The sequence below is a fragment of the Gasterosteus aculeatus genome, chromosome 10 (genome assembly GCF_964276395.1).
Source record: "Gasterosteus aculeatus chromosome 10, fGasAcu3.hap1.1, whole genome shotgun sequence".
In the NCBI taxonomy this organism is placed as follows: domain Eukaryota; kingdom Metazoa; phylum Chordata; class Actinopteri; order Perciformes; family Gasterosteidae; genus Gasterosteus; species Gasterosteus aculeatus.
Window position 1 is genome coordinate 4,620,547 of NC_135697.1, and position 22,306 is coordinate 4,642,852.

At 43.7% G+C, this 22,306-nt stretch overlaps 2 protein-coding genes and 1 long non-coding RNA gene across 26 annotated transcripts in view; 1 reads left to right on the plus strand and 2 right to left on the minus strand.

Annotated features, from left to right (window-relative positions):
- Positions 1 to 344: 344 nt before the first annotated feature.
- LOC120826179 (uncharacterized) lies at positions 345 to 6,862 on the minus strand. The gene is made up of 3 exons (XM_040188254.2): positions 5,179 to 6,862; positions 748 to 984; positions 345 to 645 (listed from the first exon to the last, which is right to left on the minus strand). Exons 1-3 carry the CDS (start codon positions 5,594 to 5,596, stop codon positions 575 to 577), a joined length of 726 nt encoding a protein of 241 aa, XP_040044188.2. The 5' UTR covers positions 5,597 to 6,862; the 3' UTR covers positions 345 to 574.
- LOC144383456 (uncharacterized) lies at positions 661 to 2,124 on the plus strand. Its single transcript, XR_013450864.1, has 2 exons — positions 661 to 996; positions 1,450 to 2,124. It is a non-coding gene; the product is annotated as an uncharacterized LOC144383456 (long non-coding RNA).
- Positions 6,863 to 8,501: 1,639 nt separating the features above from the next.
- The window catches only part of pleca (plectin a), an 80,275-nt gene continuing 66,470 nt past the window's right edge, over positions 8,502 to 22,306 (minus strand). For all 24 annotated transcript variants that reach the window (XM_040188222.2, XM_040188220.2, XM_040188221.2 and 21 more), the window contains 6 exons: positions 22,137 to 22,220; positions 21,957 to 22,061; positions 21,631 to 21,729; positions 16,670 to 20,017; positions 9,365 to 16,242; positions 8,502 to 9,277 (listed from right to left, as the gene is read on the minus strand). In XM_040188222.2, coding sequence (XP_040044156.2) covers positions 10,072 to 16,242; positions 16,670 to 20,017; positions 21,631 to 21,729; positions 21,957 to 22,061; positions 22,137 to 22,220 — 9,807 coding nt within the window. In that variant the 3' untranslated portion in view covers positions 8,502 to 9,277; positions 9,365 to 10,071. The remainder of the gene's footprint in view (positions 9,278 to 9,364; positions 16,243 to 16,669; positions 20,018 to 21,630; positions 21,730 to 21,956; positions 22,062 to 22,136; positions 22,221 to 22,306) is intronic.

Sequence of the window (22,306 nt, forward strand, 5' to 3'; positions counted from 1 at the left end):
ATTATATTTTTTGTAGAATCTTAATCTGCAAGTGAAAAAATAACTAAAGCTGTTGAATACATTTTAAAATACAATACAATACAAAAGAGTGAACCTGATGAAAATCAATTTATACTTGAAAAGTCTTTTTCCATCATGCTGGAGATGACCACTACTACAATGACCCTTATTAATGCTTATTTGGTATTTTCTGTGGAGTAAAAACCAATATGAATATTCTCTTAAATAACATAATGTATTCATGTGGAATGCAAGATTAGATATGAAATAAAGTGACAAACTAGAAAATTGTTGAAATTTAAACCAACGTGAAGAATCATGATTTAAAAAAAGAAAAGAAGCTGTTTATGAAAAGATATTTTATTTTTCTTTGTGGAGTAAAATAACACATACAAAATAATAACCATAACAGACTTATTTTTTTAATGTCAGAGCCTTATTTAATATCGATATATTGCACAAACAAACTGTGCAGAAACATTTATGCCATCAGTGTGAACAGAACTGTCATCGGTACAAAACAGAAGGGGAAAACGAACAGATTCGATAACAAACTGTGAACCAGCTGGCTGCTTTAATCCACTTCCACGTCTGGCTCAGTGTGTTCGGAGGGAGGCGGCGGCGGCGGCGGCTCCCGGGGCGGCTCTGGGCGTGGCAGAAGGACGAAGAAGATCAGTCTGCAATCCTGATGTATTCAACAAATGGATGCATATTTGTTTTTAATCACGCTAAATAGAGGTGGCCTACGGCGTGCACAGAGGATCACAGCAGCGGCCCCAGGCCGCGGTGGAGGCGGGTAGTGGAGGAACGCCGGGGGCCCGCGGGGGCCGTAGCTGTAAAGCCCAGCGGGCACGGGGTGAAACCCCGGCACGTTGAGCAGGATGTTTGGACGCGGCACGTAGTCGCCGGGGTAACCGGACATCCAGGGGACGTGGAGGACAGGCAGAGGGGCGGCCGGACCAAATTCACCAAGGAAAGGGGCACCTGTGAGGAAAGGTGAGACATTGAAAGAAATGCACTGAAATCTATTTAAACATCCCGTCTTCGTTCGTTTTAAACGTCATGTAAGGTGGAGTTTTAGGGAGGATGTTTATCCATTTCATTAGGGCGACTTTCTGACAAACAAAAGATAAAATAGCACGAATCATTTCTGAGTTCATGGGGAAGTTTGCAAATAGCTTGTTCTGTCAATCTTATAGTAAAAGGCCCCTTAAAGTATTTGATTAAAACATCCGTGACTTAAGAGGAGAAAGATTGTTAAATGAAGCTTAGGCGAAAATTCAGTCAGGAAGACTGGACAGGCTGTTCCCTGGTGGCCTCCTCTCTCCCTGGGGGGGCACGGCCAGCTGATTAGGGGCGGGGTCGGGTAGTATGAGACTCTGTTACCGTAAACCAATCGCATTGATGCAGGCAAACGTTAAAAACTGTTCTCCTCTCTTTTGCTGTCAGGGTCTTTTGGGTCTTTCCTGCGGCAGGATGGAGTCCAAGCCCCAAACAACTTGCAATATCATATTATGCCTGTTATAATAAAGCATTGTTCACATTTCAACAAGTCTCTCCGGATTGAAATGTGTCCACTGCATATTTAGGTGCTGCAGTCGAAACCTTGATTAAAAGATCAACCATAATGACTCGTATACTTGTATGGCACTTAAAAATAGTAAATAATAAAAGTAATAACACTGATTTTTGTCGTAATTGTTTTCTGTGATTGATTTGTACATGTTACTGCTATAGATGTTTCTTATGTACTGAGTGATAGTTTACAGATATGCAGCACAACCAAAGGTCACAGTACAGCTCGTGTTACAGACAGTGGAAGAGAATGTTTGGCTTTTTTTGTTGAAAGTGAAAACTATACACTGTAAAACCTGATGAGTAAAGTCAACTCAAATAGTTCTAGGAAACCGATTGCCTTGAACTATTTAAGTTAAATAACTCAAATCCTTTTAGTGAAAATAGTTGCTTAAATGGAGTATTCCTAACTCAAGTATTTCTTGTTAGGTATACTTAAGTAAATAAGTGACTAGTACTAATTCCATTGTTTGTATTGAACTTAAAATATATTCATTATTTAAACTTATTTGTAATGTTTGTATGAACTCATTAAAATGATGTAAAAGCAAATATATGATGTATGTCTGTCTTACTTAAATAGCTTGTGTTACAACAACTCAAAATGGTATAGCAGCTACTCAATTCATTTAAGGAAACTGATTGCCTTGAACCTTTAAAGTTGCATTAACTCAATTCAAATACTCTGTTAGATGCAATGGATTTATTTGAACAAATATGATTCTTTGACCACAACATTACACATTATGCCATAATTACACATTGTGAAATTACAAAAAATTCAATCATTACAAAAAATTCAATCTTTACAAAAAATTCAATCTTTACAAAAAATGTAAATCACTGAACAAATACATTTTGCTCAAAACAAACTGAAAGAGGCGAATTTGAAAAGGACTTTTTCGGCGATAAAATCGCATAACACTTCCAGAGGCCGGGAACGGCCGGATTAAGTCCGGAAAAAGACGCTCCAACCCGGACACATTACCGGATCACCCCGGTACAACCCCGGAGCCCCGCAAACACCTCCAGAGGCCGGGAACGGCCGGATTAAGTCCGGAAAAAGACGCCAGAACCCGGACTACTATACCAAACACCCCCAAAACCCGGACAAAGTTCCCAAACACCTCCAAAGGCCGGGAACGGCCGGATCAACTTTAAATTACCGCCGGGAACTCCCGCTCTCTGGAACTTCGTTTGGTTCAAGTCATCCATCCAGCACACCCACCATTCCAGCACGAGTGTCCGAGAATAGTACTTCATCATCGGACACGCGCCGGGAACTACCGCCGTATGGAACTTTGTTCAGCTCAAGTCATTCATCCAGGACACAAAATGTACATTTACATACAGAAAGACAGACTCAATGTCTTACGACCTCTCTTCCCTTTGCCTCGACGCAGCCTTGAAGCTGCCTGTTAGCCACAAATCTGCGCCAGCTCCCTCGGCAACTGGAAACTGTGAACAAAGATGGCGGCCCGAACTCCCTGACAGCCGTGTTTTGTATGTAAATGTACATTATTCTGCGTTTTCTCGCTTAGATTTTTCAAAAGTTACCGAGAAATAGACACTGTACTATCCGATAACACCGTTATTGTAACCAGTAATAATGGTTGATAGCCTATGATTTGCGAGGCGAACACGTTTTCTAACACAGCCTGAATGTAATGTCAATTTAGATCAAATGAGTTAATACAACACTTTGGAATTGATACACATAACTTGAAAGTCTACCAGAAGTTGATCAAACTCAAAATGACTGAGTCATTATGGCTGCAGTTCAATTATGAGTTCATGTTAGTGTATAACTCAAGTAGCTACAACTTTCTATGCCATTTAAGTTGGGTTAGCTTACTTCTTTTATTAAGATGAGCTGGTAGGTTTTACAGTCTGTATGTATTATACTTGTGTTAAATAAAAATAAAGTGTAGTGCTCTGAATAACTTGAAAACTGAACATTTAACGGGGGCACCTGCCCGAATGGGCCGCAGGTGTCCCAGTGATGGCCGTTAGTGATGTGTCGTTCGTGAACGATTCGTTCATTCTGAGCGAATCCTTACGAGGACTCGAGAGTAACGAGTCCTCTCAAAAAAAGATTCGTTCATTTTCTCGTGGCCACGCATCGGGACTTGCATCGGCTCAGCCAAGGAAACAGAACTGATTCGTTGAATGCAGGTCACGTGGAAAATGATCCTTCTGCCAACCAAGTGGTACCAGTGCTGAGCAGCTCACGTGAGAAATGAACGATGAACGATTCATTGACCCGAAGGCTCGGTTGGCAGATGAACGAAACATTGGAGACACGGTCGGGAGGTGAACGATTCGTTCATCTGCCGGATACAGATCTTTAGATCATTTTTCACGTGACCTGCATAGGCTCAGCACTGATCCCATCCATCCACGCTAGCATCAGGCTAACGTCCCCGTCCATCCACGCTAGCATCAGGCTAATGATCCCATCCATCCACGCTAGCATCAGGCTAACGTCCCCGTCCATCCACGCTAGCATCAAGCGAACCCTTACATACAACACATAATAACAACCTCGCTACCAGACTGTGGACTTCACCGCTTTGTTATAAAGTCCGGCGGTACAAGCGCAGGCTGAACTTCACGTGACCTGCGTAGGCTCAGCAGCACTGGTAGCGATAAGCAGTCAGCGTTCCTTCTCTGCGCTAGCAGGTTGCCATCGCCGTCTGAGCCGTCGTGTTTTCAAACGAAAATACCATCCAACCGTATTGGTTTAAAGACGATTTTTTTTTAGCTCAATTCCATCGTATATCTTCTTTTTTTCTTCTTTGACCATCCAGCTTTTACACTGACGTTCTTTTTGTAAAAGATGAGCTGTCTCGATGGGTTTCTAGCCCGGCTAGCATTCAGCTAACGAATCATTGATCTACTCTCCGATTTGGTCTTCGGATACGGATCATTTTTTACGTGACCTGCGCTCAGAAGAGGAAACAGAAAGGATTTGTTTACCTCGTTCACTTTCGCGTGGCTAGGTTTAGTAACACGTGAATGATATTCCTTCACAAGTAATAATTACAGGTTTCATTATTTTAACTTGTTTGTACAGCGTAATAGTCATGCCGTGATAATTGAATGCTAATGTGAAAATAAACGATCACTTCAAATCATCCAGACTGTCATCATACATTATTTTAATGCAGGAATTTATCTTACGAATGACTCGAAAAAAGATTCGTTCATTTTACTGAACGAGATTCAAAGAACCGAGTCGGTAAAATGATCCAAACTTGCCATCACTAATGGCCGTTGGGTTTTTCTTTCTTTAAATACATTGTAATAAAAGTCGTCTCGTCTAATCTGGTGTTTGAAAATTAGAAAATATTTTTTGTTGAATATAGAAAATGCAAAATTGTATAAACTTACTCACAGGTCTCTTGGGTGGACATTTCATTTTATTTTCACTAAATTAGACCATGATATATAATTATTATCATTCTCTTTGTTGCTTCAAGTGAATTTGTTGTGCTTTTAGGAAGCTCGCTCTGTCTAAACACGTCTGTTTATTAATGTGTGGAACCTTCAACATTTAAAACATGTTAGTCAATGAGGGCCGATGAGGATTAAATAACTTACTGATTCGCGGCCCAAACTCCCTGGAAGCGAAGGGCACCACCTGCCCGCTGTGCGAGGACCTCTCTGCCCCCGGGGCACATCCACCCGGGGCGGCGGGACACTGCATTCTAAATGTGGCCGACAGAGGCGCGTCCTCCCGCGGGGCCGGAGTGGCACGCGTCGCCGCGGCGCGCGCGTCGGGCCGCCTCTCTCTGTCCCGGGGGTCATCGGGGGCGATCTTCATCCGCCGCTGTACCGCCGTGATGCGAGTCCGCTGCGTGACGAGGCCGCACTTCCAGCATCCGCACGCGCGGAAGGGACACGACCCACTGTGGCCCTTGAGCGGCACGACGGTCCCGTGGTGCCGGCACCGGGTACATTTGGGCACCCGCGGCGGACCGGGAGAAGGTACCGCCAGATGCTCTTTAGATGAGGACATGTCGAAAACTGCACAACTCTCTATTGTTGGCTCGAGCCACCTGGTCAGCACCCCCCCCCCCCCCCTCGCTTATATACAGCGGGTGCCGGTGACCCGGGATGAACCAGGTGTTAAATGTATCGTTTCATGCATGGGAAGATGAACTTGGCGGCGGGCCAGCGCCCATCGACCAATCAACCCTCAGGAGCTCCATTGGTTTACCGAGGGTCTTTGACCTCACACGCCAGGTCAGTTTGACCCCAGGCTAAGGAAAGGTAGAGCAATGGAACAAAAACTAAACGTCCTGCATTCTCCTACAACCATGTTTCAGGAGAATGTGGGTTAGGAATAGACGTCAGGAGGTCATTTTTTGAAAATTCGAACCCAGCCTTAATATTCAGGACGGAGGCAGGTGAGCCGACAGCGGGGAGAGAGTTCACTTTTAAATTAATAGATTTCACTTGAATATCTATGGATAGAAATGTTATTATATATAATAACATCGCACTGTAGTTTATAAACTCGCCTGGCTGTTGCCCTCAGGCAGCAAAATACTTTTTTGGCCCTTACACCGCCCCTTTCATTTTTTTAAAACAGTGTATATAATGTCAGCAGACATGTCCAATCAAACGAGGCCCCAAAGTGTGTGTGACATTTTCTTTTGGGGTGAAGCATTCTTTTATTTTCAGTGCCACAAATCAGTAAAAACTTTTGAACCTGTAAATAATAATAAAAAATGTTTACATGTGCATGAGTATGTAAAGAAGTGTCTCAGGATCAAGCAGTTAGGGCCGATCCCTCTGACGGTGACGCTTGAAAGGAGTCAGGAAGATTGGATCCCTGCCAGACAGTTAGGAGATCAAGGGTCAGGGGTCAGTCAGTAGAACAACGTGTGTCATTCATTCATTCATAATCATTCATATTGAATTTGACATTCAAAATTGTGCTTTCTTATTTCTTTTAGGAGAATGTCTGATGTCTGTGGATCAAGATGAGGATGAAGATGTAGAGATTGAAAATCCACGCCTGGCCCGATGAAGAACACCCCATAATGCACTCTGTGCTCGCCCAACCGTAACATTTCTAATGATATCAGTATTTAAAGAATTCTTCAGGTTATTGTAGGGCAGTCTAAGTTCTATGCCATACAATGTGACACAAACAAGCCCTTTAAATTTACATTTTTTGTGTGTAGATTCTATACATACAGTGTTGGTGATTCTTTGTTTAATATTGTAATTGTTTGGATCCATTTGTGGTTAATGATGTCAAAATGAACACTTTCCAAATGCCATTGCTTGTTGGACTCATTTGACTTATTATACACAAGAAAAAAACGTGATGTTTCAGTACCTCGTAGCATACTTCAGGTGTATCTTAAGGTTACAGTTAAATTAGCTCGTATGTGCATACAAGTAACTAAATGTGTTCGCTTCTGTGTTTTTTTATTGACTGTATTTATTGATTTCCTCTGTCTTAACATTAAAATTCTACTTTTAGCTAAAGGTTCATGGCACAACCGATTTGGATTACTTAATAATGACCGGAAAAATGTTCTTCTCTCAGTCTGAAATATATCATGCTCTGGAGGTGAAGCCTATCTTCCTAAATTAAATGAATTAAATAAATAGTAAGGCTACCTTCTTTATCTGCAGTTTTCTGGTAATTTCATCACTGTAACCACTGGTGTATCAAACCAACAATATCATGAAATCGTCATAGTGTGGCGCGCCACAAAAAAGTAATTTTAAGGCTTTTATTGTCAAGCACAGCAGGTTGCTAGGCAACGGGAGGCTGAGCAAAAGAAAGTCCCCCCCCCCCCCCCCATGGGCCGGGACCGTAGACATGGGCCAGACCGCCCCTCTTCAGGCACCGCTCGGTTCAGCCGATGCGGTGGTTGGAGGACCAGTCCGGGTCCATCACGAGGATGCAGCCCAATATCGTCTCAGCCGGCTCCAGAGAACAGGGCTCATCGTCCCGCTGATGACCTGCATCGGGCAACAGAGACCCCTGGTGGATGGGAGGAGGAAGGTCGCCACACTACATGGACTTTGACTCTTTGTACTGGTGTTTTAAGTACAGACTAAACTATGATTTTTTTCTATAAAAGATCACTTTCTTTGACATATTGTGCTATGGCGTTTTTTAACAATATTTTATGACATACTGTGCTTTTTCTTTTTAGTTTTTATCATACATACTTTAGTACCATGACTTTAAGACATGAGGTCCTATGTTGTTGTTTTTTGTTACATTTTTATCCAACATACTTTACAGTCTTTATTTTAGACATGCCAAACGATGACTCTTTTTTAATGGCAATTTTCTTTTTTCCAACTAAAACATATTTTTGATATCGTTTTTTTATATATAAAATGCTTTTCAACATATTTAAAAATATAACAGCTTCTTTTTTTACTTTAATATACAAGATTACTTTTTTTTTCAACATTCTATTCGATTACTTCATTAGAATAGATTTTGTTACAGTATTAAAACAGGTGTAAATATAAAGTATAAAATCAATTCCCAGGCCGTTTTTCATTGACGTTTGCAATTATAATAGAACAATGCTGTGCTTCTCAATCATTGTTTTACCAGTTTACAGCGGATGGCTGAAGTTAAAATGCATTCAAACTAGATGATACTGTTCTGCCTTCAGAAACCATCCTTCCCCTTTACTTTGAACATCACCAAAGTGGAGCTATTCATATTGAGATTTAGTGCGGTGCCACATACATAATCTTTGTGGATGCGGAAACACTCAGGTGTAGATTTAGATGTGTAATTTAAGACACATTTGTGTGCAGGTATGAGCGGTAATTTAAATCAATCTATGATAGTTTGAGAAGGATTTCAAAATATCTTTATATCAGATTAAAAGCCAACATGAACTGTCACAATTAAATAATGACTGAAGCTGAGAAAACATTCATTTTCATCTTTATTTACATAGCGTACGATGTTACAATAAAATTCCATGTCACCATTTTATTATAAATACACCCTTTTCGAAATGGTTTGACAACCCTCATTAAAATACATCCTTCAAACCTTTTGAAAACTTAATAGTAAAACAACTGTTTTAATGATTTAGTTTATTTAGTTTGCACCTTTTTGAATGTTAGTAAATCATGCAAAGCACAAATAAAGAGTAGGAATATAAAATGATACAAATGATATGTGTTGCTTTACAAAGGAGAATTAAAATAAGGATGAGCTGTGGAAAAATACAAACACTGGGTCTGGTGGCAAAGCTTAAAGAGTTTTCTCAATCCTCGATGTATAGTACATATATTACATTAATATCTGTGTAGGGTTTGGAGGGGGGGGGGGGGGTGAATTGTAGCTATTAAACATTCAAACAGTACAGTTTAGCCCTGTGTGCACACATTTATGACATTGGCATGGTTAGATACTGTCGATAAGGCGAAACTGATAGCACAGTAATCAGACCAGCATGGGGAGCTTCAGTCATGCACGAGCCAGTTTGTGTGCAATCACTGCACCATGTTACTATACTCAACAGCCCAATTCAGAGTATATTGCAGGCGTCTACAAATCATGGTATGAATAACATGTATGAGTATGAAATATCATATGAGCATTTGTTTCTGTTACGGTTTGATAAACTCATGGATTAAAATCAAGGCGGAAGTCTACTGGAAGAAATCTGAGCAAAGAGCTGGAGCTGAACAATATCTGAAACAGAAAAAAAATGAACAGCATTAGACTTTGGAGTTCAGACCCCAAAAGAAGGCAAATGAAGGCATAGTCAGTCTTACTTACCTTTTTAATGTGTTCAGAAAGGCCGGGGCTTGTGTGATGTCTCCGTCGGATGGTGCTAGTGGTCTTAATAGGTTACATAAGGTTATCATGTTGCTGTACTCCAGGTTATATGCCAGACGACTGGGAATGGTGTAGATGATGGGAAAGAGATGTATAGTAGTAGAGTGTATGCAGCAGTGTAGCCCAGGAGAGAAAAGATCTTGAAGCTTGTCAGTCTTAGTGTTTATTCATCTTAGTGAGAGACTCCTTATTCTGCTCTGCACAGCGGCATTTATCTTTCTTTTGTGGACTTTTTCACCCCCAAATATTCAGAAATTTACAACTATACAGAAATGTTCGCTTGGTTCAATCAGGTAATGAGCAGTTATAGTGTAACACGCACAACATCGTAAATAGAATACTGTTCGTTGAACGGTGGTTCCTTAAACTTAAAAAAAAAAATCCAAACAAGAATGATATCATATACAACGTTTGTGATAATAATGAACAGCTCTGGCGTGTGCTGCTCACAGTATGAAAATCAGAAAGCCCGAGACATGACTAAAAGTAAATGTGATACGTAAAATAAACAAGCGACTCATTGTAGTCCTGAAGCAACCACATGCAGAGCAGAATAAAAGTAGTCTATGCTCCACTGAGTAGGCATCTGGTGAGCACTGTGGCCTTTTAGCGTAGCCTTTCCATGGAACATCACTGCTTTTAAGTCGTTAGTATCGGCGGCCATAGCTTGGTGATCCATAGGACGAGGAAGAGAAGGTTGTGGAGAAACTTGATCCTGTGGCATCAAAGCTGCCTCTTCTGGAACCAGATCTCGAGCCGGACCGCGAGCCGGAGGCGGAGCCTGACCCACTGGCGCTGTAGGGGCTGTACAGGCCTTTGCTCGATTGGACCGATGCTTCGAGGAGCCGCAGACCGGTCCCCTCCTCTATCATGCTCCTTTCCATAGCATCCTTGTAAGAGATCTTCAGCTTGGTTTTAGGGCACGTGAGGTATTTTGAGTATGCACTAACATCTCGTAGCTTCTGAGCAGTGCGGGCATCTAAGGTGCCCTTCTTCACGGCCTCGTCTATGGGGACTCTGTTGGTGGCATCTGGTTCAATTAATCCACCTGTGAGATACTGGACCTCCAGGAACCGTTGGCCAGCCTCGTAGTATAGCCAGCCTTTCTTTAGAGCTTGAGATGCTGACATTTTGAGTTTGGTTCTGGGATCCTCAAATCCATTGCACGCCTTCTGGGCCAGACTGATGCGGTCAACCATGATTTTATCCACAAGGCCCTTGTTCATTGCATCCACAACAGCAAATTTCTCTCCTGTATCTGGGTCGATAATACCACCTGTGCAGGCCTGAGCTTCCAGCAACCTTTGACCTGTTATATTGTCTACAAGGTTTCTGTGTATAGCCTCTGTGACTGACACCTTCTCCAGTGTTTCTGTGTCCAAGATTCCAGCCACAGGGCCAGTTTCCTCAGTTGGGTCGTTCCATGTGGTTGCTGGTACTTTGATAGAAGGTATTGGGCTCATGGGGTAAGAGGAAGAGGAGCCAAACGAGGATGACCGGGATCTGACACCGCTCGCGTTGCCAGACAGCATGTCTGCGAATTCTGTGATGGACAGAGTTCCTGCACGGTACTTATCCAGAGCTGACTTGTCAATCAGGCCCCTTGAGATTGCATCGTCAATATCATACTGCCGACCAGACCTTCTGTCAATGATCATGGATTTCACAACTCCATCTGATGAGGTGATTGTAATTTCCTCCCACTCACACTCCTGCTCTGCCAGCTCAAGATATGTCTGGTGGTCAATGAGCCCTTTCTGGTACGCCTCATACACGGACATCTCTTTGCCCGTCTCAGGATCGACAATGACCACCCTACGCTTTCGAACAGAGGACTTGGAGGACGTCTTTCTCTCGCGCTTCTTCTCTTTCAGCAGCAGAAGAGCAAGGCCTGTTTCTGGGTCTATCATACATCTCTCCATCAACTGCAGGTAGGTAAGATTTTCCTCAGTGTTGGGGTCAAAGAAGCCCTTGGTGTCATCGGATGGGTCGGTGAGGATTTCATTCATTTCCTCATCAAAGAGGCCACGTTCATATGCTGTTTCAACTGGCAAGCGAATGCTCTCCTGTGGATCAATGATTCCACCAGTAGCAATTTGAGCCTCGAGGAGGCGAATGCCATGATCTTTCAGAATGAGGCCCTTCTTCATTGCCTGGAACAGTGAAATGATATTGCCAGAATATGGATCCTTGTAGCCTGTGACTGCTCGTTCAGCAGAGTTGAGTTTATCTTTAAACTCTGGGCCAACAACACCCATTTTAACTGCTTCAGTGACATTTAGTTTCAGGTTGTTAATGGGATCAATTACATATCCTGTGGCGGCTTGAGCCTCAAGGAGCTCAAATGCAGTCCCTGGTCGGATCATGTTCTTCTTCATTGCTTGGTAAATAGAAAGGCGGTCTTTGTTGGATTCTACAAACACACCAGCAATACAGCTGGTACCCTCCAGGTATTTCCTCACGTCTCTGTTGACCTCCTCCACTGTAATGGTACCATCTGTGAGGTCATTGTACGTCTTCTGGCTGATGATCTGTGAACGAAGCAGCTCGTCCACAGTGATTTGCTTTCGGAGACCCTTGAAGAGAAGCCTTCTATCGGATAGTGAGAGTAGTCGCAAACCACTTCCTTTTTCCACTCTGCTTCTCTTCAGTAGCTGGGCGTAGGACAGTTTCTCATCGGTCGCTGGATCACTGTAGCCTTGCACGTCTGCAGCAGGTTCAGATATTCTGTCGAGTGTCTCCTTATTGATGTATCCACGCTGCATGGCAGCATCTGTAGGCAGGCGGAAGTAGTATTCAGGATCAATTAATCCACCAGTGGCATTCTGCGCCTCCAAAAGCTTCAAGGCATAATCCTCAGGAACGAGGCCTTTTTTCATTGCCTGGAAGAGAGAAATCACTTTCCCGGTGTACGGATCCTTGTAACCTGTAACCGCCCTTTCAGCGGAGAGAAGCTTGTCATGGAGTTCGGGGCCCACGAGCCCCTTGCGCACAGCTTCATCTACTGTTAGGAGTTCGTCTTTCACCGGATCGATCATGAATCCGGTCGAAGCCTGGGCCTCGAGGAGATTCAAAGCAACTTCAGGTTTAATTTGTCCGTTCTTCATAGCCTGGTAAATGCTGATCTTTGGAGGATTGTCTGACATGATTCCAGCAATGCAACCTGTACCAAAGAGGTACTGTTTGACCGATGGCATTTCCATTACCTCCCGAATAGTCATCTTTTCTTGTTTCAACAGGTTGTACGTCTGCAAGTCAATAATTCGAGCACTGTACAACTCTTCAATAGTAATTCTTCTTCTGATAACATCACAGGACATGCTCTGCTCCACCTTGAGAGTCTCTCTTTGGTCAATGATTTCAATGATGATGATTAGCATTCTCTCTTTTGTGATTTGTCCCGTGCGATACTGCTCCATGAGGCGAAGTCTCTCCTCCACAGGGAGCATATTAGAGTTCATGATTTCCCAAATGGTCATAGTCTTTCCTTCGAAACTCTTATGAGGGATCTCAATTTGAGTGTTGGCTAGATCTGTTTGGGCTTGCTCCTCTGTGCACTGATAGGATTTCTCAACAGGAGCAGAAGCTTCAACCTTTGACAGAGGCAGGTAGCACAGTCCAGAGTTGGCATCTCTTACACATTTCTCAACCAACTGTTTGTAAGTAACACTCTCATTGGTGTTGGGATTGGTGAAGCCTTTGACATCGCCTGAGGGCTCATTGAAGGACTTAGACATTTGTTTACTGCAAAAGCCGCGCTGAATGGCCACATCATTGGGAACACGATGGCTGCTGACTGGATCAATGATCCCTCCGGTGTTAAACTGTGCCTCCAGGAGAGGAATAGCATGTTCCCTCAGTACAAGTTCTTTCTTCATGGCTTGGAATAGAGAAATTGTATTGCCTGTATACGGGTCTTTGTACCCAGTCACCGATTTTTCAGCTGAGAGAAGTTTCTCATGAAGCTCTGGGCCAACAACTCCCTCCTTCACAGCATCATCCACTGAGTATTTCTGATTTCTGACCGGATCCGTTATGAAACCTGTTGCAGCTTGGGCTTCAAGTAGCGCAAGCCCGGTGTTTTGTTGCAAAACATTCTTCTTCATTGCTTGATATATGGATAACTTCTCATTTGAATCTCCCATAGTGATCCCATCAATGCGGTCTGTGCCCTGCAAGTACTTCCGTACCTTATCAGTCTCACTAACCTCTTTAGGTGTCTTTTTCCCTTGTTGGATTTGGTCAAATGTAGCCTTATCAATGATATTGGAATCAAGCAAAGAACTGGCAGTGACTGGTGCTCGCAGGCCTTTAAAACTCGCCTCTTTCTTGGCCTCGTCTTCTTTTTCGTCAACCATTGTTATCACAATCGTCATCAACTTTTCAATCGTCACTCTTCCCATTCTATACTGGCGGATCAGCTCTATTCTTTGCTCCTCGGTGATGTATTCAGAGTGTATGATCTCCCAAATTGTGACCTTTCTGCCTTTAAAAGAGCCACAGTCCAGCTCCAAACTTGAATGGTTCAAAGCCTCTTCTGTCTGCGCCTCTGTGATTTGCTTGTCTTCTTTTGGCTTTGCAACCGTCTTTGAAAGAGGAAGCAATAGGAGTCCAGTTTCTTTGTCTGGGACACATTGATTCATGAGCTGAGCATAGGTTGAATGCTCTTGTGAGTTCGGATCATAAAACACTTTAGTGGCGTCGGTGTTTTCTTTTAAGGTTTTGCCGATTTCCTCATCAAAATATCCACGCTTACAGGCCACCTCGTGTGGGATGCGATAGCTGTTAACAGGGTCAATAACTCCGCCTGTAGAGAGTTGTGCCTCAAGCAGACGGACAGCATGGTCCTTCTTTATGAGGCCTTTGTTCATGGCTTCAAACAGAGACACCTTCTTTCCTGTGTATGGATCTTTGTAGCCGCTGACGGCTCTCTCTGCCGACAGGAGTCGTTCGTGGAGTTCTGGGCCCACAAGACCCGACTTAACAGCTTCATCTACTGAGACCTTCTCATTTTTAACGGGGTCGATAACAAACCCAGTGGCGACTTGAGCTTCAAGAAGGGTGGACACAGTTTCTGGTGACAGTAAATCTTTCTTCAGTGCTTGATAGAAAGACATCTTCTCCTTGGTGGGTTCATTCAGTAGTCCAGCAATGCTCGGTGTCCCTTGTAGGGCTTTCTTCACAGGCTCCATCTCCGAGATCTCTTTCACCGTCGTCTTGCCATTGCTCAGTTTGTTGAACAAGTCTTTGTTTATAATCTTAGACTCTAACAGTTCACTGGCAGAGACTGGAGCCCTCAAACCGGTAAAAGAGTTTTCTTTGCCCTTCTCCTTGTCTTCCACAACAGTAATGACAATTTTGATAATTTTCTCCACCGTGATCTTGCCTGTCCTGTACTGCCGAATCAATTCCATTCTTTGCTGTTCGGTGAAGTATTCTGAGTTTATGACTTCCCAAATGGTGACGGTTTTGCCTTTAAACCTCCCAAAAGGCACAACAACGTTTGACGCACTGAACACGTCTTTGGTCTCCAGGTCTGTGTATGTTCTCTCACTCTGAGCAGCCTTTTCGGTCACTGGTAATAACAGCAGTCCTGTCTCTGGGTCCTTGGTGCATTTCTCCATCAGCTGTTGGTAAGTGAGCTGCTCCTGAGTGCTGGGGTCAATGAATAACTTGCACTCATCCCTGGGATCACAGAGTTTCTTGTTCATGTCCGCATCAAACTGGCCCTGCTTGTAGGCAGTCTGAAGAGGCACTCTGTGGCTATTGATGGGGTCAACGATGCCACCAGTCGCAAGCTGTACGTCCAGGAACTTGGTGGCCTGCTCCTTTTCGATAAGTCCCTTCTTCATGGCCTCAAAGAGAGAGATTTTGGCTCCGGTATAGGGATCTTTGAAGCCAGTGGCTGCTCGCTCTGCAGAGAGCATCCTGTCATGGAGCTCCGGGCCGATCAGCTGATCTTTAACGGCCTCATCTACAGTGAGGAGTTTGTTCTGCACTGGATCAACGACGTAACCAGAAGCTGCTTGAGCTTCCAGCAGCATCGTAGCAGTGTTAGGAGTGATCTTGTTCTCAGTCATAGCCTGATAGATGCTCATCTTCTGTTTGGATGGAGTCAAGACACCTCCAACACAGCTCTGACCTTTAAGAGATGATCTCACTTTATCGGTCTTTCCGAGGTCTTGCACTGAGATCTTGCCCTTTTTCAACTTGTCCAATTCCTTCTTGGTCAGGACACCAATGTCATGAAGCCTTTCAGCAGGAACTTTCCCTCTAATTCCATCAAAGGCAAATGGTGATTCCGCATCCTTTTTTGCTCCGTCCACTTCAACAGACCCGTTGAAAACTTTCTTGGTCGTTCCCACCATCGTCATGGCCACTATGTGTTCCTCGGGGACCTCATCAGTCTGAACATTACTGTCCTTTGTTTTGGAAGCACCCTGTTTCTGAAGTTTCTCTCTGAGCTTTTGGTTTTCCTCTCCCAGGAGTCTTTCTTCTTCTAACCTCTTCTTTTCGAGCACTTCCATTTCTTTCTGCTTGTTTTTCATCTCTTCTTCAGCCGCCTTTTGTTTCTTTACAGCTTCATCCAAAATGGCCTTAAGTCGCTTCTTCTCCTCTTCCATTAGCTTCTGCTGACGTTCTTGTTCATCTTTCAGAGCTTTAGCCTTGTTGACTTCAGCCTCAAACTGTTTCTCAAGCTTCATTTTCTCGTCCTCGACCGCCTTTTCCCTTTTCAAGAACAGCTCCTTCTCTGTGTGGAATGACTGCAGGAGAATGGCCTTCTGTTGCTCAATTTGTTCTTGTTGGGCGAGAGCCATCTATTTGGAAAAAGGGAGGACATAGTCAATCAATCAATGCATTTAACTTATTACTCAGAATAACAGTTCGACAATGTTGTGAAAATGCCTTCTTGCAGACGACGAGGAGACTGATCCTATTGTGAACGCTGTGTGAAGCTTAGCAAACGTTTAGCTCAGGTAACAAGATCTAAAGGTCACTAATTACCTTACGTACGTAAGACATAGTCATTTCAGTCTTTCAGCAAGAAAGTGATTGTTTCATAAAAAGTCCTTCAATGCTGCTGACAATTTAAACTGCAGTGTTGTGAATGGCATTCATAAAAATTGCTGATTGTTACTTCAAGACTGCAATTTGCATGAAATGCTACATAAATAGTTAGTTAACAGGACCATGTTAAATGGGAGGTTGTGAATTGACTTGTAGTGTTAATTCATGTCAAATTACCTCTTTAGATTTTTTCTGAAGTTCCTCTGCCTCTTCTTTCAATTTTTGCTTCTCATTTTCGATGCCAACAAGAGCTTCCTTCAATTCAGCAGCGTCTCTGGTGCTTTGCAGCCTCTGTGTCTCCAACTTCTGCACCACAGTCTCTGTAGTTTGTTTTTCCGTCTCCTGGAGACGCGCTTTTGCCTCATCTGCTTGTTCTTTGAATTTCTTGACCTCCTTTTCGGCTTTTGACTGAGCATCACTGAGCTCTTTCACCTTCAATTTCAGTTTCTCCGCCTCCGCCGAAATTTCAAGCTGCCTCTTTCGCTCAGCTTCTAATGATTTTTGGAAATCTCCTGTCTCCTTATCGAGGCGCTGCTGGATCTGCTCTTTGTCCTCCAGTAGTTTTTTTGCCTTTTCCTGCGCCTGGTTCTTCTGTTTCTGGAGCTCCTCTGCCTTGGCTTTCAGTTTGGTAGCCTCTTGGATGGCCTGCATCTTCTCCTTCAGCATTTTCTCTGCAAGTGCCCTCTGTTCGGCCAAGTCTGACTCGGCGGTCTGTCTTTGTCTGGCTGCTTCCTCCGCTTCCGCAGTAAGCCTGGCGGCGTCCTCTGCTAGGCTCTTCATTTTGCCCGCTTCCTCCGCGAGCACTTTCTGTGTTTTATCCTTGTCTTTCTGCATGAGGCGCTGGTTTTCTCCCTCAATCTTCAGCTTAAGTTTGAGGAGCTCATCCATCTGGATCTTAAGTCTGGACAGTTCGTCCTCCACCTGCGCCTTTTGCTTGACGGCATCGTTTACTTCACCTTTAACTCGCTGAAGCTCCTCATCCAACACAGCCTTCTGCTTATCGGTCTCGTCCAGCCGCAGTTTGACCTTTGTGAGCTCCTTCTCCACCTGGGACTTCTGCTTGAGAGCCTGTTCTGCTTGTTTCTTGTGCTTGGCCATCTCCTCGTCAGCCTGCTGCTTCTGCTTTAGCGCCGCCGCCTCAGCGGCCGCTCGCTTGGCGGCCTCTTCCTCTGCTTCTTTCCGCAGTCTCTCCGCGTCTTTCTGAGCTTTGCCTTGTTTTGCGGCTTCATCCTCTGCAGATTTCTTCTGCTTTTCAGCTTCGGCAGCTTTCTGTCGGAGGAGGGCAGCCTCTTTCTCGGCTTTTTCTTTGGCCTTTTTAGCTGCCTCTGCGAGCTTCTTTGCATTTTCAAACTCAGCTCTCAGCTTCTCCTGAGCGAGGTTGTCTTCTTTGTTCTTGCTGAGGACATCTTGGGCTTTCTGCTCTGCTGAACTGCATTTCTGTGCCGCCTCTTTGGCCAGTATGACCTGCTTCTCTGCCTCTTTCTCAGCCTCGTCTTTCTGTTTATTGGTTTCAGCAGCCTTCAGTTTGAGACGCTCGACTTCCTCCTGAGCGGCTTTGCACTGCCGAGCGGCCTCTTCTTCTGCTGCGGTGATCCTCTTCACCTTCTCCTCAGATTCTTTCCTTTTCTTCTCTTCCTCAGCAGCAAGCTTTTTAAGTTTCTCGGCCTCTGCCTCGGCTTTGAGCTTGCTCTTCTGGGTTTCCTCTGCAATAGCCTTCAGCTTCTTTAATTCCACCTCTAAATCCGACTTGCCTTTAGAAGCTTTCTCAAAGTTGATCTTGATTATGTGAATTTCCTCTTCAACCACCTTCTTCTGTCTCAGAGTGTCTTCCACGATTGATTTTTGTCTCTCCAACTCAGAGTCAGATGAGCTCTTCAGGTGAGTGATTTTCTCCTGTATGTCTCGTTTATGCAGAGCAGCTTGATCCTCCAGCAGCTTCCTCTGGTAACCTTCATCCTCGGCTTTTCTTTTCAGTCTGTCGTTTTCTGCTTCTTTGGCTTTCAGAGCGATCTCGGCTTCGGTCTTCAGACGAGTGGCCTCGTTGATGGCAGCTAGTTTCTCTTTCAGTATTTTCTCTGCCTCAGCTCTCTGCCGCGCTGCCTCGTCCTCGGCCGTCTGCCTCTGCTTCTTTGCCTCTTCAGCGACGGACCTCAGCCTGGCGGCTTCGTCGGCAAGCTGTTTCATTTTCATCGCCTCAGACTCCAGCAGCTGCTTGCTCTTCTCCGTGTTCGACATCGTCTGCTTTTCCGCCTGAATCTTCATCTGCAGAAGAGCGTCCATTTCACTACGGACTTTGGCCAGCTCGTCTTCCAGTTGCTTCCTCTGGTTTTCGGCGGCACTCACCTCGTTTTTCAGACGCTTGAGCTCGTTATCCAACAGGCCCCGCTGCTGTTCAGCGTGGTCGAAGTCGGCTTTTAGTCGTATGCATTCCTGCTCAGCAGACAGTTTTTGCAAGGCTACCTGTTCTGCAAACGTCTTCTGCTTTTCCAACTCGTTCTCTGCGTTCTCCTTCTGTTTCAGAGCAGCATCTTCAGCTTTAGCCCTTTTCTTGGCGTCCCGCTCGGCCTCTACTTTCTGCCTCTCTGCATCCTCTTGAGCCAGACTCTTCTTTTGAGCTTCCTCTTCAGCTCGTAGCCTCAAGCGGAGAGCCTCGTTGGCTTTTTGCCTCCATGTTTCAAGCTCTTTCTCTGCCTGCTCCCTGGCTCTATTAGCCTCCTCTTGTTGCTTCTTGAGTTGTTCCGCTTCCTCCTGCAACTGGAGAACCGTGCCCTGCTCCTTCTTAAGGGACGCTTCCAGTTTAGTTGTCTTCTCACTGAACGACATGGAATGGGTTTGCAGCTGTGTGGCGGCACTCTTTTGTGCCACTTCTTCTACTACCTTGATCTGCCTCAGCTTCTCCTCCTCGGCCTGTTTCATGCGCCTCTCGGCCTCCTCTGCTTGCATTTTGAATTTCCGCAGGTCATCCATTGCTTGCTGCTTTTGCTTCGCAGCCTCTTTTTCGGCCTCAGATTTCCGTTTCAGCTCCTCTTCGGCATTCTTCTTCTTCTGAGTCTCTTCGGTGACTTGCTTGCGAAGCCTCTCCGCGTCTTCCTGAGCAGCTTTCCTGAGCCTCTCGGCATCGGCGGCCTTGTCTCTGAGCTGCTGTAGCTCGGCCTCGGCTGTGCCCTTTTGTCTTATTGTCGTCTCTAACTGCAGTCTGATTATGTGGATCTCCTCCTCGATTTTGGTGCGACTGACTAGCGCCTCCTCCAGCTGCTGACTCTTGGACTTGATCTCCTGCTCAGACAGACTCTTCAGATGATGCAGCTCATGCTGAATGTTTTGCTTCTGCTTCTCAGCATCCACGGCGACATCTTGCCTCTTGCTGGCGTCTTCTTTCATCTTGAGCTTCAGCTCCAGAGCTTCTTGTTCCGCTTTGGCTACTGATTTAGCGTGAGCCTCCGCCAGCTGTTTCTGTTTGTCTAACTCGGCCTGAATGTCTGCCATCCTCTTCCTCTCCTCTTCTTTCAGTTTCTCTGAAGCTTTCTGAATTAGTAGAAGCAAAGAGGGAGCAAAAGGGAATAGAGCCAATGTTAGAGGTGTTAACTACAAAATAAAACATGTAGGTAATGAAAGTGTAAGTACATGAGAATATGTTACAGGTAATTATTTACAAAAGATACTGTCAATTTAATGTGTGGCACACAGAATGACACTTCACAAGGTCACAGCACGTCACTACACTTTGCTCTCATGCAGTAAAGGTATTTTCATTGATCGGTTATAATATAATCTGTGACACAGACACATTTTACAAAAGCAGTTTATGTATTTGTTATGAGTAGAAGTTTTGTAAAGGCTTTGGAATATTTAATGTCAGGGCTTCTAGAGGGACGTAGCATCACCATTTGATATTCAGGGTTAGGCATCTCTACATGCTTTACCTAAATGTGTCAACTGATTGAGATGAAAATAGGCAAGAAATAATAAATAGGCAACATAAAAAAGTATAAAACAAAATACCGAAGAGAGGAAGCCAGCCTTACTATGAACAACAGCAGAATGATGCAGCAAACACAGCATGAGTTCATGTCAACTGTCAACATCAAATGATGACTTCTATTCCAAAGTGATGCATTGTGTAACTGTACAAGTGATTGACATTCTAAAAAGGAAGGTCCAACACTTTTGAAACCTGTCATATTGATCTCTAATCATATAATCTAATTAGTATCTATGAGTAGTAAAAATGGAGACAAAAAAATCTTAATCTCTGGTTTAAGATTCCTTCTTGGTCATACATTGAAAAATGTAAAATTATTTACTTTTGACTGTTTCTCTACTTTTCAAGAGTTAATTTTGAGTTGTTGTTGTACCGCTTAACAACATTCAAAAAAATACCAATAAGACCTTTAAAAGGGGTTGTTCTTTTATGACAATTATGATGGTAGAAAACATGCCATCTAGTGAATTTCATTAACAGTTAAAACCTGATTCTTAACTCAATAACGAAAAGTCTCAGAAACATCCTGAACCTTCCCTTTGGTACAGACAACGATCTGACAGACAAATGACATGAAGTGTGAGATTCTCCGTTTTTCTTTGATTACTTTTTTAAATACCTGATGCTTTGGGGTTAATTCATCTCTTACGGTGAGATTAATATTCGTCGTGACAAAGCAACTGGCGAGCAGGTTAAAAGGATCAAAAACAATAGAAAGTTAGAAAAGAAGGGAAAAGTAAAAGGTAGAGTAGCATATATCTGAACGCAGGCAGCCAAACTAAAGCCTTCAAATCACAGGTGTGTGTGATTTCAAGAGGAAATAAAGAAGAAAGTACTAAATCAAGCAGTTGCAAAATGCAAGTGAGCTCAGGGCAATTGGCCACAGCAAAGGTAGAGTCCTTGTATCCACTATGTGACAGGATTTGAAGGGGAATGAGAGACGTAAACTGTAGTGGGGATGTGATGTGCTGAAGCACCAGGATGAAACCGTTTGCTTCGCCACTGAACGCTTTCCAGTCATTCCACGTGTTGAGTGCCAACATTTTCGTCGGAATTTTGATATTCTTTCCCATGCATCAAATTGGTTAACAGGAGTAGGGCGGAACTGTTTACGTTAGTGGGACTTTAGGTTTTTAACAGAAAATGAATGAATTACCTCGTCATCCTCCAGGCGGCGCTGCGTCTCTGTCATGAACTTAATGTACTGGCTGGTGAGAGTCATCAGCTCACTGTAGCGGGTTCTCAGAGTGACGTACTGAAGAAACAGGAATGTACTTATTTAGAAATTTCCTGCACCCTTTGTATTATATATTTAGTTTCCAGGATAATATGCGTCATAATTTGAACAATACATTTGGAACAACTCTGCTTCAAAACATCAAAACAATTCCTTTACAGATCGCATAAAGATTCATACTCAACCATGGTAACCAACTAGATGTAAACGCATCTTTGCACTCGGGTGATATTTGATAAACTTACCTCTTGAATGATATCATCAGATGCACACTCTATTTTGGGTTTCTTTATAGGAGATGCTGTTGGATCCTGGAGGGCTTTGTAGGTCAAAATCTGGAACTCGTAATCCTAAAAACAAAAGAAAAGATTCTTAAACAAAGCCAGAAATAATATGTAGTTGTAGCGTTTAAAGTAGTAGCATACCTTGACTGAATCAATGTAAGCCTTTGCATTTTTCTGGCAATTTTCAACCTTGTCTTTGTTTTTCTCAACCTCTTCCAGGAGTTTCTGTAAATATAAAAGAAAATACTATTCGTTTTACTATGCGTTTTATTGAAAACGCATTTCATAATTGTTTTTCAACCCAAAGCCAC